The 15,798-nt window shown below is 44.4% G+C and overlaps 1 protein-coding gene across 1 annotated transcript in view; it reads left to right on the top strand.

Moving 5' to 3' along the window:
* Positions 1–15,798, top strand: part of KAZN (kazrin, periplakin interacting protein) — a 204,418-nt gene that overhangs the window by 47,679 nt on the left and 140,941 nt on the right. Inside the window, exon 2 of the mRNA XM_032131606.1 lies at positions 2,931–3,088. Coding sequence (XP_031987497.1) covers positions 2,931–3,088 — 158 coding nt within the window. The remainder of the gene's footprint in view (positions 1–2,930; positions 3,089–15,798) is intronic.

Raw genomic sequence — 15,798 nt, 5'->3', positions numbered from 1 at the left:
TTTATATCTGAGGTCCATATTTTTTCCCTTTAAAAAGAATTCTATGTTTTCACAAAGAACTGTCTGGGTTAGCGGAAGTGTTGCTCAGCAGAAATGTCTGAGCTACAACATTGTGAGAGATGAAGGGTTTGCCTCATCATCCTTCTCCTTTAGGTTTTTAGTGGGCAAAAGGCAGGAAGTTTCTCTTGATTTAAATGAGAAATATTAAATTTCATCTGCTTATAAGAAGGGTCCTTCAGAAGCTGTGTTGCAGACTGACACAGGACTTCCAGAAAAATAGTGTCAGGAATGGTTTGGTCTTTTCAGCTTTGTTTTCACTGTGTGTGTAGGCTGGAGGTTTGGAAATGCCTCTTTTACTTTCAGGAGGAAGACCCAGAGGATTTTATTTTCCAATACAGTTTCCATTGTGTTCATGGGAAAAGATTGTTTTGCTGAGCAGAGTATAAACTCAGCCCTGTGGCAGATCCCTCTAAAAATTGGTTCAAGTCAATACTGATCTGCTTTTCCCACATTCTTACTGGAAAATTCTTTTTTTCTGATTTCTCTGGCATCTCTCTAAACCTAAAGAATTACAAATGAGAGAAGCATTTGTCCCCCTGAGCTTCATGTGCCCCATTCTGCTCCCACAGCTCTAAACTTCCCGAAGAGAAAGAGAAGAAATATCGGAGAATGTAGAGCTCCAGCTTCAGATAAGGAGGTTGGAATAATTTAGAATAATATAATTTAGTTTGTTTTGAATTACTTTAAAATCAGAAAGCCTGGGAGAAGTTTTCCATGTACCAGTTTCTGGTCACAGTCTATGTAAATCTGGAAGGGAGCCACCAGCTCGAGGAGGAGAACTCTGGTGTACATTTGTATTACTGAAAGCAGATGTGGGCTTAGGGCTCCAGCCAAAATTTCAGAGTAGTAAAAAAATGATCTGTCCTCAATTCCTCATGGGTCAGAAAGGATGGGATGAATCAATACTGGTGCATTAGTGATGGGGAGATGGCTTTCAGGCCTGACATGTCTGATAGAGATGCTAGTTCAGTCTAGAAGTGATAAGAAAATCAAGCTGCTCCTGCCTGTGTCCAGCTGTGTGCCTGCTGCTCTTCTGGATGGAAAATCCACAGCTCCCTGGGCTCATAAGTGTTGGTTGGTGTGAGGACATATGACTACAAAATGATTTGTTAATGGTGACTTGGAGAAGTTTATCTACACGTGGTTTCCACCACCCCTTTGTGCCATGCTGCTCTCCAGGCCTTGTGTCCTCCTCAGAGCATCACTCTGGGAACCTCCAGCTCCACGGGCCACGACCCATGAGCAGGAGGGGTTTGGGTCACAGAGATGAGGCTGGACTGACTTGTGACAAGCAGGACTGTGGGGTGCACAGGAGTCTCACCCAGCAGTACAATTGTTATACAGTCACAGGGTGCCCAGAGAAGCTGTGGCTGCCTCATCCCTGGAAATGTTCAAGGCCAGGTTGGATGTGGCTGGGAGCAACCTGGGATAGTTGTCCCTGCCCATGGCACAGGGTGGAGTGGGATGATCTTTAAGATCCCTTCCAATCCAAACCATTCCATCATTCATTGTATGATTCTATGATTTATGCTGTGGTTTAAAATGGACCCTCCATCGCAGTGAGCCTCAAACCCCTTTTCCATTAGCAGGAGGTGCATGAACACCCTGAGCACTGGGAATCCTCCCAGTCCCCTCACCAAGGCATTGCCACGCACAGATTTTATTTTATTATTTTAACGAAAAATAAACCCTCTCAGTAAAGAGGATTCTGCTCTTTCTGTCCTGCATTTTGGAGACGTAACTCTGATTTGTTATGGCCCTTTTGTCTGGGGAAGATTTGCTCCTCAATGAGTGGTGTCTGGCTAATCTTTACTACTTCAAATTTTGTGGTAAGATCTTCTTTAGACAGAACTAGGTCGCGTATATTTCAAATGCCTCGTGTTCTTAAGATCAGTTTGTCAGAGAGTCCTAAATAACACATTGCTTTATTCATAAACAGCCTGAGCAAGGCAGGATTTGCAGCACGTTCCGGGTATGACAGTGATGTGTTACTCTGAGCTTATCAAAGGGCTCCACTGCCTGAGCCACCAGCACAAAGAAAACACACTGAAGAATTATTTGGGCCTCATTTATTTAATGAGCCAGCAGTAAAAATGAAACCTCCAAACTCGCGATGGTTGAAAAACAAATTGCAGAGCAGATTTTTCAAATCTGTAGAAGTCCAGAGCTTTTCACTGGGTGGAAATAAATGTGACCATTGGTTCATATATAAACTGCAGCTTCATAAAGTGTGTGAAATTGCTGGGGGATTTCTGTGAGCCGTGGAGGTGGTGATTTCTGATGTGTATGACTGGGAGCGGAATCTCGCATATAATACCTGGGGTTTGAACCCATGAAGGAGAATTTAAAAGATTAACGGTGATTCAAATACCGATAATTTGAAGAAAGAAAATGAGCAATATTTTAGTTGTTGGTCTGACTCACTCCTACTCTAGCTAATAAAAAATCAATTTTCTCAGTTTCTGTCCTCATGTTGTCTGAAGTTCTGGGTCCCTGAACATCAGAGGGGCAGGTCTCTGGGCTGGGAGTCAAGAGACTGACTTAATTTTTTTTCTTAGCTGTTACTTGAGATTAGACACATAATCATGGAATCCTGGAATGATTTGGGTTGGAAGCGGCCTTAAATATCACCTCATTCCCACCCACCCTGCCACATTGCCCTGGACCAGGTTGCTCAGGGCCTTGTGTCCCTGTCTGTATGATGCCTTTGCTGGTCCTCTCGGGGGAATCCAAGGGAGGTAATGGGGACCAGTTATTCCCAGCTACACTTTTCCAGAGCAAATGACACTCATCTCAAACTGAAAAAATTATGTTGGCTTCCTCCAGCCTGGTTTCATTCCTGTTTTTTGCTTTCCCTCTTGTCTCCACAGCTGTTGAATCACTGCATTCCTTGAATGACCAGATCTCCCATTTTATCGTCAACAAGTCAAAAACCCTGGACGAGGATGAAGATGCCTTTTTGCCCAGTGAGAAGGAATCTCTGAAAAGTGCCATGATGCTGATGAGGCACCTCCTGATGGATGCACAGGTAGGGGATCAATACACACACGTATATTGTATTGTATTGTATGTGAGGAAGGCACATTATACGGATATGGAGGAATATGTCATTTTTATGTGCAGTTTTAGCAGTGGAGAACATTAATTGCTGACTCTTCTTTAAAACGATTTTGGCTTCTGAAATCTGCAGCTGTGGGAAGGATATCTCAGTGCACAGAGTGTGCAGCTTGTGCTGGGGCTGAGCCTCAGATTCAGGCTTGAAAATGGCTCTTAATTTCAGGAGAAAATACAGCAATGTACCCATTGATGGGAACACAGCAATAACACCGTTGATGGGAATCCAGCGTCAGCACTACCAAAAGAAAATCATCTTTCCACTAAGCATCTGTGCTGAATGCCAGTTTTAGAAGCACCAGACAACTGAGCTCTTGGTTTAGCCAAGCTCTAAAATGCCAGTTGAAAGTCATGAAACGGTGTGCAGATGTTTCTTTGTGCCTTTGCTGCTTCAACAAAAAATCTCTTTCTCTGTAGCTTTGCTGTGTTGCAGTGTTTCCTTCAGCCTACAAAAACCACCCTTTGAAATATTAATTGCATTTATCTTTGTATATTCCCTTTTGGTCTTCATTTGCAAAGCCTGGATGGAAAAGGACAGCTTCTGTCAGAGGGCTCTTTTGAAATCGCATGGTCTCCTCTCCCTTCTCCTCTAGCAGGCCCTAAAATCAGGCAGAGGAGGCCTGAGGCCTCCTGAGGTCTGAGAAGGAAGGGTACCCCATCAAAAGCTCAACAGGTGTGGACAAGGCTGGACCTTCTGAGCTCTCCAGGACTGGGGATGGTCTGTCTTACTTCCATGTTCTCCCACATGGAGTCTGGTGGTTATCTTACCTTATCTGCTTCTCTCACTTCTAAAACCTTTGGTCTTAATGACTTTGGCTGGCAGGGTTCTTGTTGCATGTGGGGAGTGGCCTGGGGATCCCTGCTGTTAGTGGCACACTTATTTTAATGTTGTGTGTGTTTGCACAAGGAGTCAGTCCAGGGTTTGGAGGCTGTGGAGCGCACAGGGAGCAAACCCTTCCTGCTGTGCTCGGGATTTCGTTTCTGTGGGGATGGTGCTGATCTCACTTTGGCACATCTTTAGCCAAGTCACCCCCATTTACCCCAAACCACTGGAGTTAATGCTGTTGAAGAGTCATGGAGAACACAAAGGGCTAAACTGTGCTTTCGGATCTGCTTCCACAGTGGGAATAGATTGTATTGATTCCCCTGCAGGTGGGAACAAAATCATAGAATCCCAGAAATCCATAGAATCCACGGAAATCCATGGAATCCTCCCGGTGTGAGGCTCTGTACAGAGATAAGCTGAAATCCAGTGCTTGGCCCTTTTACTCCCCTCTTCTGGCATCAACCTGATTTTGTCTGGTGGATAACTTGAGGAAAGAACATCCAGCTTGAAATTTTGGGCAGAAAGTTTGGGTTGGAAGGGACCTTAAAGCTCATCCCATTTCACTCCCTACCCTGGGCAGGGACACTTTCCACTAGACCAGGTTGCTCCAAGCCCCATCCAACCCCATCCAAGTGGCCTTGGACACTTTCAGAGATTTTGAATACCTCTGGGGAGCCAGGCATGAGAGCAGGGAGATGCTTACAGGCAGATTAAAATAAATATGGGGCAAAAAGATACCTATTGATAATCACCTTGTGCAGGAATTCTATTTTTAGCACCTAAGAATTACTTTCCTACTTATCAGCTGTCCTGAATGCATATTAATTGGTGCCTGTGATAGAGAGACTGATTAGGAAATGCTAAGAACAATGGGGAAATGTCAAGTGCTCCGGTATCCTCGTGATGCGCCTGGATCCCTTCCCAGAAAGGACAGGATGTTTTCTTGCCTGGGATTTTCAAGTTGGAAGAATGACAAGGTGAGAAGTGGTAGTGGTGAGTAGAAGGATGGAAGTAAACGGGTGATAACATCCAGTTTAAAAAAACCCCAATAAAATAAATCCTCTGAGGAATGAAAGAAACATGAGGCTAGGAGGAATATCAACAGAATATCCCCACCAGTGTGTGATTATAAATACTTGCTAACCCTGACTGCAGAGTGCCCTATGGTTCTAATCACAGGGGAGGAAGAAATATCACCGATGCAATTATTTCCCTTCCCTTCCCTGCCCTCTTTGCTTCCTGGTTAGTGGTTTGATGGGAAGATGGAGCCCTGCAGCTGTAAACAGTATTGATTGTGCGAGGCTCTGTACAAAAATAATCTGAAATCCAGTGCTTGGCACTTTGACTCCCCTCTCTTGCCATGGACCTGATTTTTACTGGTAGATAATTTGAGGAGAAAACATCCAACTTGAAATTTTGGGTAGAAATCAGCTGGGCTGCTAACCTAGCAGGAGTGACTGGTCAGAGGGGACAGTTAATGGGCATTTCTCACTTCTCTGCCACTATTAATCTGCTTTGAAAAGGCAGGGATGATGTGGGCGTGATGCCTCATGCCTGCTGCCCTTCTGGCATGGAGAGAAATTGGACACATTTTTGGAACTCTGCTTGGACACACACCAGGAGATGTTGCTGAAACTAAGTTTTCGGGTTCACCAGAGATCTAACTTCGATCTTGAGTCATTTTTTTGGCTTAAGATGAATCACTGAACCAACACACAGAGCTTTCCAGTTTGGAAAACTCTGTGAGGGCTTTTACAGGAGGCTGTGCTGGGGACCATGTGCATCTGCCTGTGAAGGGGCAGGTCCCTGCTCTCTCAGTGAGGTGTCACTGGGAGCACAAAGGACAAGGATGCTCATCAGAGTGGAGAAGAGGAACCACAGCACAGAGGCATCAGGGAGCCTGCCTGGGGTTTCACAGCTGGACTTTCTACTAGTCAGAATGTTGACTCTGTGCCCCTGAGCATCAGCCCAGTCCCTTCACGTATTAAGCTGTATTTATTTCTCCCTTGGCTGCTTGGAAGAGCCTCTTTTGCCCATCTGTTTTGTCAATTTACTCTACTTTTCACAGATTTTAATGCCTCAGTTTTGTGGTAGTGGTGTACAAGCAACTCTGACAGTAGTGACTGTGGCTTTATAGGGGAAATTAGAGGTCAAATCGTTGGTAAAAGCAGCGTGGAGAAATAGCTGTTGAGTGGGGGAAAAAATTCTTCTCATCTCCGATGTGCAGTTGGGTTTTCTCCCCATGGAGAATGGGGCATATTTTGCACTCCTGGCTAGAGAAACGGCATTGGTGGCAGACAAGGTGGCTCTGGTGGGAGAATGTTGCTGGGGGCTGTGGGCTGGCTGAGGGGCTGCTGATCCATCAGTCCCTTCAGCAGTGTTAAACTGCATGCAGGGAGAGGTAATAAGCTGTGTGAAGTCTCTCAGCAATAGGCTGTCAGCTCGAATTCAGCCCAGGGCAGACAGTGATTTAATGAAAGTCATTACAATCTGCAGGATCTCTTGACCTCAGTACTCTCCATCCGTTCCACACCCTGCGTAGGATTTCCTCCTCACGAAAACCCCTGGCCACAGGGTTTGTGCGCTGGCTGCTGGGCTGACAGAGCTCTGGGAAAGGAGCAGCGCCCTCCCTGCGGGTGAGGGCTGGGGCTTTGTTCCCAGGTCGCTCATTCCTGATGCTCATCCCAGGATTGCAGCACGATCCTGATGCCAGGCAGCACCTTCCCTTCGTGAGTCCACAGCCTACCTGGCCGGGGGGAGGGCTCCGGGGGGAATGGAAATGGTGCTGTCGGAGCTAAAAGGTGTGCTGAGATAATGCGGGTGCACAAAATCAGGCGGAGAGGAAAGGTGCATTTATTCCCCGTGACATGTCCCATCCTCCGCCCGGTGCCGGAGTGAATAAACAATTCCGCTGCTGCCAGACAGCCCCGTGCACGGCGCTGCTGCAGAGACATGGCAGCCTCTGATAGATTGTCACTGTTGTCAATCATTTCTGACAGTCCTATTATGCTCAGAAAGGATGTTTGCTCTGTGCCTGTTGTTTTATAATCCTCAGAGGTGGAATTTTATAGCCTAGCAGTGCTTTTTCCTCAGACATTTCCCTAAGCAGGATTTATTGCTTCTGAGACACACGTGACATGAATCCATTACACCTTCAAACTTTAAATCACCCCCCACCTTTGCCTAAATTACTTTTTGATTTGTTTTACTTGAGTTTCTGTTTCTAATTGCAATTGTGAGAGACTGGACTGGCGTGGAGCAGAAGGTACACAGCATCCAAGGGCTGAGCCAGTGCATCAGCTCTAATCCAGCTGTTTCCAAAGGAATTTGTCTAACGAACAGAAAAGGTGCACCCAGGCACCAGCACCAGCCCTACATGTAAGGCAATATTCTCTCTCATATGAAGGAACACATGAAATTTTGCTAGGTGCCTGCCCTCAAAAGCCAAGCTTTCAGGAAGTTCAGTCCATTTGGTTCCTTCCATGAAGTGTTTAATTGACTTCAAGTGGATTTGAAGTTCTTTGGGAGGAATACTATCTCTTCAGTGCCTTTCCCAGCAGTGTCGTGATTATCCTCAGGTGTTGCTCTGGAGGGAATGAAAAGACATCAAAACCATCTTTGGGTTTGCATTGGACTTTTTGAATGAGGTCATACCACAGATGATGAATTAAAAACAAGATCACGTTTGTGGGGCACCTGGCTTAGATTTACTTGTGCTGCAGTTGCTGTCTAGGCATGAGAGTGTGAGGGCATTGAGATATTCGGCTGTTTCTCTGCTGGGAAGTTCATTTATTTCTTAGGTAAAGGCAGAAAATCAGCCTGGTGGTACTTCTAACCTAAGTTGTTAACAAAATAGTGTTCTCATTGCCCAAAAATCAGAGGGGAGAGAACACTTTCATTTACACTTAGAAGTATTTTTTCTTTAAAATCTGGTGTTGTAGCGTTTTTGTGGGTCGTTTGTTTTTGGGGTTTTTTTGTTCGCTTGGTTTTTATTTCCTTTACTCTGAATCAAACGGCTCCAGCCCTCACTGACTCATGGGACAAACCTTTAGTGGGTGTCTGCCAGGACAGGTCTGCAGATGAAATTAATGCCAGTTTGGACAGAGGATATTGCCTTGGTTTTCTTTGGAAAATATCTGAGTATTTGAGTTGTCACCACTTTAAGCCCTTTAAGCCTGACACTGATGCCCTGTAAATAAATCATTTAAGGTGAGAGTCTTTCAGTTTATGGAAAAAAGGAAAACCTACTTGGCATGACTTACATTTAGCCATTCAACATCCCACCAGCTGTTGGGCTTTGGCTTTTTGTATTACCCTCCCTTTCTAACCAGACAAAATAATAATTCCTCAAGCCCTTTTACTTTGTAATCTTTTCTCCAGTGGTCCCCATTGCCTTCCCAAGCAGGCTGTTATGGAGATGGCCGCAGTAATTGCTGCAGAACTGATAGCAGAGCAGAGCTATTTCCCCAACTGACCTTTAAAAATCGTTGTTATTTTCTACAGAGGTCTGTTGTATAAAACCAGCCATGTTGTTGCAATACTTTGTTTGTTACTTAAACACTTCTCACCATCTGTTCTTCAGACTTATAGCAGAGCTTCAGGAGCAACGCCCCACGACCCTTATTTTCACGCGAGTGGGTCCTATCAGTATCAACAAGAAGAACAGGGGAAGGAGAATTTGCTCTGTGTTTCAATAAACTGAAATTGTTGGAGTTCTGAAAGTGTTCTAGCCACACTGATGTGTTTCGAAGGCTGCAGAAATGGATATGATGCAAATTCTGTTACGGAGTACTATCAAAATGCAGCTGTGAATTGGTGTTCACATATCTTGGTGTTCATTTATCTCAGCCTGCACATTCCATGAGCTGGTTTGGTTTGGAAAACAGCTTCAGTTCAAGTCCGGGTGTATCTAGAGGAGAGCCCAAAAAACAAACTTGCTGCTCTGCATGTTGTATTTATTTTACATTAATCTCACCATGCCATTTCCATAAGAAGGAATCTTCTTGGCTGCTTCAAGCCCTAGCAGCACACCTTCTAACGATCCCTCTAGGTCTAAAAGGGAGCACAAAAGACTGACATGTGTCGAAGGAGGAGAAGATAAGAGGCAGAACCTCTGAAGCTTCATCAAGGACCTCATTGTGTCTAATGACATCATTACCGTGTGTTACACAGCCTGTCTTGTGGTGCTTGTCCCTAAACAGGTACCTGACAACCTGCTGCCTCTCTCATGGCCTGGGAGGGGAGGGAAAACTCATTTGTGGGCTGCCTCTATTAATTCAATTTATTTGGAGTATGTTGTGCTGTATGATGAGGGGTCAGAGACGCCCCTAACTCAGGTGAGCTGGAATGTGCTGCTCTCTCTACCAGCACACCCTTAGTGACCCACAAGGGCTGGGTCCCATCCCTCCTGGTGGTCATGCCTGATTCAAAACCCATGAATTGCCTGAGCCAAGACTCAGGATAAGGAGCTTTACAAAATGATTGTAAAAATGGGAGTTGCAGCCTTGGAGAAAGATCAGCTCCTTTTTTTCCTGAGAGAGATGCAGGATGAATTTATGAAGCTTTTGTCCCAGCAGCAATCTGTGCTTTTCCTACCCCTCAGGAGGTCAAACCTGAGCTGGAACCATGCAAAGGATGGATTCTGTTGCCTACCATCACTGCAAAGAAGTATTTAGATCACTAAATAATGGTGCTGAATCCCAAAATTCCATTTGCTGTAAGACTGGTGCTGATGGTAATTCACTGGGTACAAGGTGGTTCAGCACGGTGACGTCGGGTCGGTTCTGATTTCATTCTCGTTCTTTCTTATTTTGCTCTCCTTTGGAACTGGAAAAAGGCTCGTTATTCCAAATTAGGTTTGATACTGCTATTGAAAGCTCAAAAATGCTTTCAGAATTTGCAACCCTGCAAGAGTAGAAGACAAAAAAAAATACAAAATAAATCACATGTACAGAGGAGAGCATAACCTCACCTTTAAAGGGTGCAGAAGCAAGGCCCTCAGCAGGTTTGTTGTTTGTTTAGTTGCTTATAAGTTAGTGTTGGCTTTTATGTTTTTATGATAGTGTGGAGGTTAGCAGGAGAGGATGGCCATGCCAGTGGAGAGGTCAGACTGGGGTTGTATAGCAGCAACTCAGCACTGTGCCTCAGAGAGAAATACAGATATACATGTAAATAAATACATATATGTGTGTCTCTGTGTGTGTGTGTGTGTGTGTATGTGTGTATAGACAAGGGTATAGCAGCTGAGAAAACCTGATGGACACCTTTCTTCAATTCAGATGGGAACCAGGACTGATTAAAAGAGAAAATACATAAAGAAGCTGAGATCTCTGCAGACAGATCTCTGCAGATACTGGATATTGTAAATTGAATTCATATCCAGGTAATTCCTACATTCCAGTTTCTTCACAAAAATTCCAGATTCCTTCACAAAAGGCCCTCACACCTCTGGGCCAGTGGTCCAAGACAGAGTGTTTCATTTGCAGAGTCCTGTTGAACACGGAAGAAGTGGTGACAATTTTGTCTCACTTAAAACACAATGTGTATTCATGAGCGGGGGGTGTGTAAGAGCTCTGCAAGCTTTAATTGGAGCTCATGAGAGAAACGATAAGTATCTTCACAAATGTAGAAGAAGCAATTAGGGGAGACCAGAACGTATCTGCTATCGCAGCAGTTTATCGGCAATGCAGATTTCTCAGTTAATAACAGAAGAAAACCCCAATTGTGCAGCCAGCAAATGAAACAGAAAATCCCAGTTAGCCTCGCTCGGCGCTCGGGAAGCACAGGATGTGAAGACTCAGGAAAATGTGTTCTATTCCTCCAATGTGTTTTCTCCTGCCTGGAGAGTCTCCTGTTCCATTTCCAGTTAGCAAATGAGCTAAAGCACCTCACCTCAACCTGAGGTGAGCTGCAGCTGCACCGTGGTGCTGGACCAAACCACTGGGAAGTTCGAGAGCTCCATCCCAAAGCAAATCCTTCTCCTGAGTCAGCTGCAAACTTCCCCTCCAACCTGTGAGCTCAGGGGTCACCAGGCTGAGCCCAGCAGGAGGTGGGAGCCAGCCAAGCTTTACATTTGTATTTTTGTCTCAGAAAGACCAGTAAATATTTAATGACTCTGCGAGATAGACCGAGCGTTTGCGCTCTCTCCCCATATATCAACAGTTGCTTTAAGCACTTGCTTGATAAAAATTAAACTGTTTCTCCATATTCCTGCCTCGGATGCTGGGTAGGGAGCTAATTTTGTAAGCAGAAGCTGTCTTGTTTTGGATAACAAGTTCAAATGGAAGAGCTGGTCTTTGAAAGTGGATGCTGGGCTGCTATTCCTGCAAAAATATTCCAGACAGCCTTGTGAGTTAACCCTGGCAACAGATCTTGTCCAGATGTGGTAATCCTTTTTACTTTAACTCCTTCTAGGCTGTAGGCTCAGCTCCTTCCTAGGAAAGCATCCATGGTAAATACATTCCATTCGATTTCATTTGCACAGAGCTTTGGCAAACTGCAGGTTTTCTTTCGACTCCAATTTTTCCCAGCAAGCAGATGGATTCACTGGTTGCAAGACCCTGTCACCACTGCAGATCTGCTCTTCCTTCAGGGAAAAGGTGTATTTTATCCATTGCACAAATTTGGGGATGTAATTTAATTCCCATCCTCCTCATTTATCTGTGAGTTGGGAATAATATTTGCCTACTTCACAGTGATTGTGTGAGGCTCTTCATTCATTAACGTGCAAAAGCTTTGAGATCCTTAGGATGAAAATTGCTTTAAAAGATGCTGTTAATAATAAATATCAAGTAATGCACCTTGGTACCTCTTAGCAATAATTGGTGCTATCATTCCTGCCCAACTCTTCCATGAATTAAAAGGCTTTGAATGGGACTGGAACCACGAATGGGATTGGGACCAATTAACACGTAATCATATGTCAGTTTTTATATCCTTAGCATTCCTGTCATGGGACTCTCGGGAAAATCTCCATGGATTTTAATGATGCAATGTCAGAATTCAGCCCCAGACATGTTTGTGGGATAATTGCTGGATAACCGGTGTTCTTCTGGTAACTTGGTTGCTTAGTGATTAAGCTAAAAGCAAAAGTATGCTGGTTTAATATTAACATAAATGGAATTAGCCACTCTTTCTGTGAGTTAAATGTTACAGGAAAATTCTCATTATAAGGAAACCATGATTGTTTTCTTTTGATATATAAATTTAATTAACTATTTTTTGATAGGTTTTGACCTGCTCTCTGTACTTACAGTTTTTGACCTTCTCTCTGTACTTAACCTCCACTCCAGCATGTGGAGACTGGCTTTTATGGAAAATCCAATAATTTGCTGCTCGGTCACCCAACTTCTATTAGATTTCAAGCACGCGGCCCTCACCCTTCTAAACAGAGAAGCTCTGAATATGCACCCCAAGTAAATAAAGAGCTCACATAAAGAAATTGCCTGATCGTTAAAAGATATCAACATTATTTCTATGGAAGGGGGAAGCACGGAACCTTGGAATGACGCGTGAGATGGAGCCAGGACAAAGGACCTTGTGAATCAACACCGTGAGAAAGCTGGTGGCCATTAAGGTGTGGATTTACAGCAGAGTGTTTCCCACTTAGAGTGGGAAGAGCAGCCTCTTCCTCCTCGCTGGGAGTGAATCGTGTGCTGTGAACGTTGCTGGTGCCACATGGGGGAGATGTTGAAGAGGAGCTGGATCGCTCCACTCCAGCAAGACGACTTCTCAGGGAAGAGCAGCCTGAGGGGTTTAGGAGCCTAATTCTTTTCAGTTTCCCCCCACATGACAAGTATATACATATCCTGTATAAAAAGGAATCTGTGCAAACCACCTGAAAAATGATCCCTCTTGGCTTCAGGGTGCGTCCAACATCTTCCAGTTGCTGAAGGTGCTTTTATAAGCAAGACCATGAAGTGATCAAGGAAGATAAAATAAGAAGTGGTGCAGTCCCTTATTTTAGCACCACTGCAGCTCTTGCCCTCCTGCTTGGCAAGCTGGGTTTGGGAAGGGATTGTTTGGAGGAGCCGAAGGAGTCTGGCTGGTGTGGGGCATTTCTTGCTGCTGTTTCCTGATATCCAAAACATAAGGATAAGCTCATACAAGTAGTGTGTGATTCACTCAGGCCCACTGGCTATCTTCCTTGTTTCTTCTTAGAATAATACTTTTCACACTGTGAATTAGTCGTTAATGCTTATTTATGCATGAGAAATCTCCATAGAAATGGCTATAGGGAGAGTATCTGTACTGTGTGAAAGCCAAAAAAGTAAGATTGTCTTTTTGAATTAACTTTCCAATGTCTATTTTTTTTCTGCAATGGATTAAAAAGACATTTACTCTAGGACTCTGATATGTTTTATAATATTCTAGCAGCCAGGTTAACAGGTAGAACCAGTACTTTTGTAAAGGGGGTGAGCTGTGAAGCCAGGTTAGGTAGCCTGGGGGAAGTCAAGAGATCTTCATTTTTCAGCTTAAAAAAAAAAAAGAAAGAAAAAACTACAAATGCATAGCACATACCCCAAAAGCTGGAGTGCTGCCCCCTTTGAACACGAGCTCCAGCTGACTGCAGGGGAGCTCTGGCTCCTCTTTCAAGCACAACCTTCCCTTTCTGCCCACAGACAGCCAGAGGCTGTGAGAATATAGCAACTTTTTCCTCTCTGTCTTTCTGCATAGAGGAATTCAAAATCACTGCATGATGTGTGCCCCAATTAATATTCCCCGATTGTTTCCCTTTCCCTTCCAAATGATGTCAGTCTCCATTATTTTTGGCATAATGGTAGTGAGAGGAATGTCTGTTTTTCAGAAATATTTTATCTCTCATTTTTGGGTTCGCAACAATCTCTACTCATCTCAGGATTTTTATTTTCTTTTTATCCTCTTTCTTTTGACTTGCATTGTAGAAGACCTACAGTAAAATAATGAAAACTGTCTTAATCTATCACTACTCAGTTTGTATGTTATTAATAATGAAGGCAGTGTAATTAGGCTGCAGAATGCACAGTGAACACAACACTAAGATGTCCTTAACTAACATCTGTGGCTACTGCTTGGCTTATATTGGCACAAGCCCCCAGGATTTTACATGAAAACAGTGATTTGTGTCTGGCATTGCTTTTACAGAGCACAGGGGCTTCATTTTGTACTGGCTGCTTGTTGAAAGACAGCGTGAAATCCATGGCAATGAATGCTCAGCTCTATTTGAATTGTATTTAAGGTGCAGATCCTGGTCTCAGTGTCACTGCTTTGCTGAAAACTTTTTTCTCTTGTGCCCTTGGTGGCTGAGCTGATGGGGTGCCATGGACAGAAACTCATCTCTAAGAGGCCCTTCTTCTCTTCTGCCCCTTGCTGTCCCCTTTTCCATGTCAAAGCCTCGTGATCCCCATCCTCATGCCATGTTACGAGGAGACCAGGAAGGAACAAAGTGCTTTTCCACTCTGTCATCAGCTCAAGCTGGCAGTTTGATCCTCTGCCCGTGCTGTCCTGACCTGTGACATGTTGGGTCTCTGGTGTCAAAGGCATCAAAGGTGTCTCTGTTTTGACTTGTTCCTGAAATGGTGGGGGCAAATCTCACCCTTAATGCACGTGTAGTGATGCAAGGCCACACTGCCACAGAGCTGGCTGTGTCCATAACAGAATTATGGAATCATTTAGGTTGGAAAAAAATCTTTAAGATCAACATGTCCCATCCCTCCCTCTTTGACAGCTTCCAGCTGAAAAGGGGTGTTTAGAACAACAGGGATGTTTAGATCATATATAAGGAAGGAATTCTTCCCTGTGAGCCTGGTGAGACCCTGGCAGAGGGTCCCCAGAGAAGCTGTGGCTGCCCCATCCCTGGCAGTGTATGTTTCAACCCTTCTGCCATTCCACCAGACCAGGGTGCTCCAAGCCCCATCCAGCCCGGCCTTGGAAACTTCCAGGGATGGGGCAGCCACAGCTTCTCTGGGCACCCTGTGCCAGGGCCTGCCCACCCTCACAGGGAAGAATTCCTTCCTTATATTTAATCCAAAGCTATTCTCTACCAGTTTGCCACCATTACCCCTTGCCTGTCAAACTGGAATGGATTGAGGCGCTCCTCTCTTGGCAACTTTCAATCCCTTTTCCCCAGCTTGCCAAGCCTCCAGTGTCTGTTAACATAACCCATCCTGTCACAGCCAGAGTCATGATCCACCCCGAATCTTCCTGCTGTGCTTACATTGTGTATATGATCAGTGATGACTCTGCACAAACAAGAAAATAAACCAGCCCTACAGCTGTATGAATGTATCAGCTCTGCGGAAAACACAGAGAAATGCAACGTTTGCAGAAGGAGGGAGGGGAATTGAGAGCGCAGCGGGTTTTATTATGGCACATTTGAGAGTAGAGCCCACAATACAGAGTGAATAAAGACCTTATAAAAATACTTGGCAGCAACTCCTCTAAATCTTTCAAGGTATGAGTTTCTTATTTTAGTTGATTTACTGAGCTGACAAAGAGGCAATCATTGTTAATCAAAATAACTCACTCTTGCTCTGAGTATGAGAGCTGAAGTTAGATGAAGGTCATGGAAAAGAGATGATAAACTAGCCCGGGGTCTTTAGTGGCTGGAGATTTTTAGGGAGCTTATTCTAGAGGGGATACAGATTTTGGCAAATGCTGATGGTTTTTAAAATGGTTTTTTTTCAAGCAGTAAGAATTGCATCTCTCGCAGATTCACAGATGTGATGCACTCAAGTATGCATGAAGGGATGATTTCCTGACGGCTTTTAGTAGCAAGAAGTGCTGTATTGGAAAGCATTTGGTATTCTCCTGAAGGCAGG

The sequence above is a fragment of the Corvus moneduloides genome, chromosome 22 (assembly GCF_009650955.1).
Source record: "Corvus moneduloides isolate bCorMon1 chromosome 22, bCorMon1.pri, whole genome shotgun sequence".
NCBI lineage: Eukaryota > Metazoa > Chordata > Aves > Passeriformes > Corvidae > Corvus > Corvus moneduloides.
Note: the sequence above shows the minus strand (reverse complement) of the source record. Positions and strands in the feature narration are given on the sequence as shown.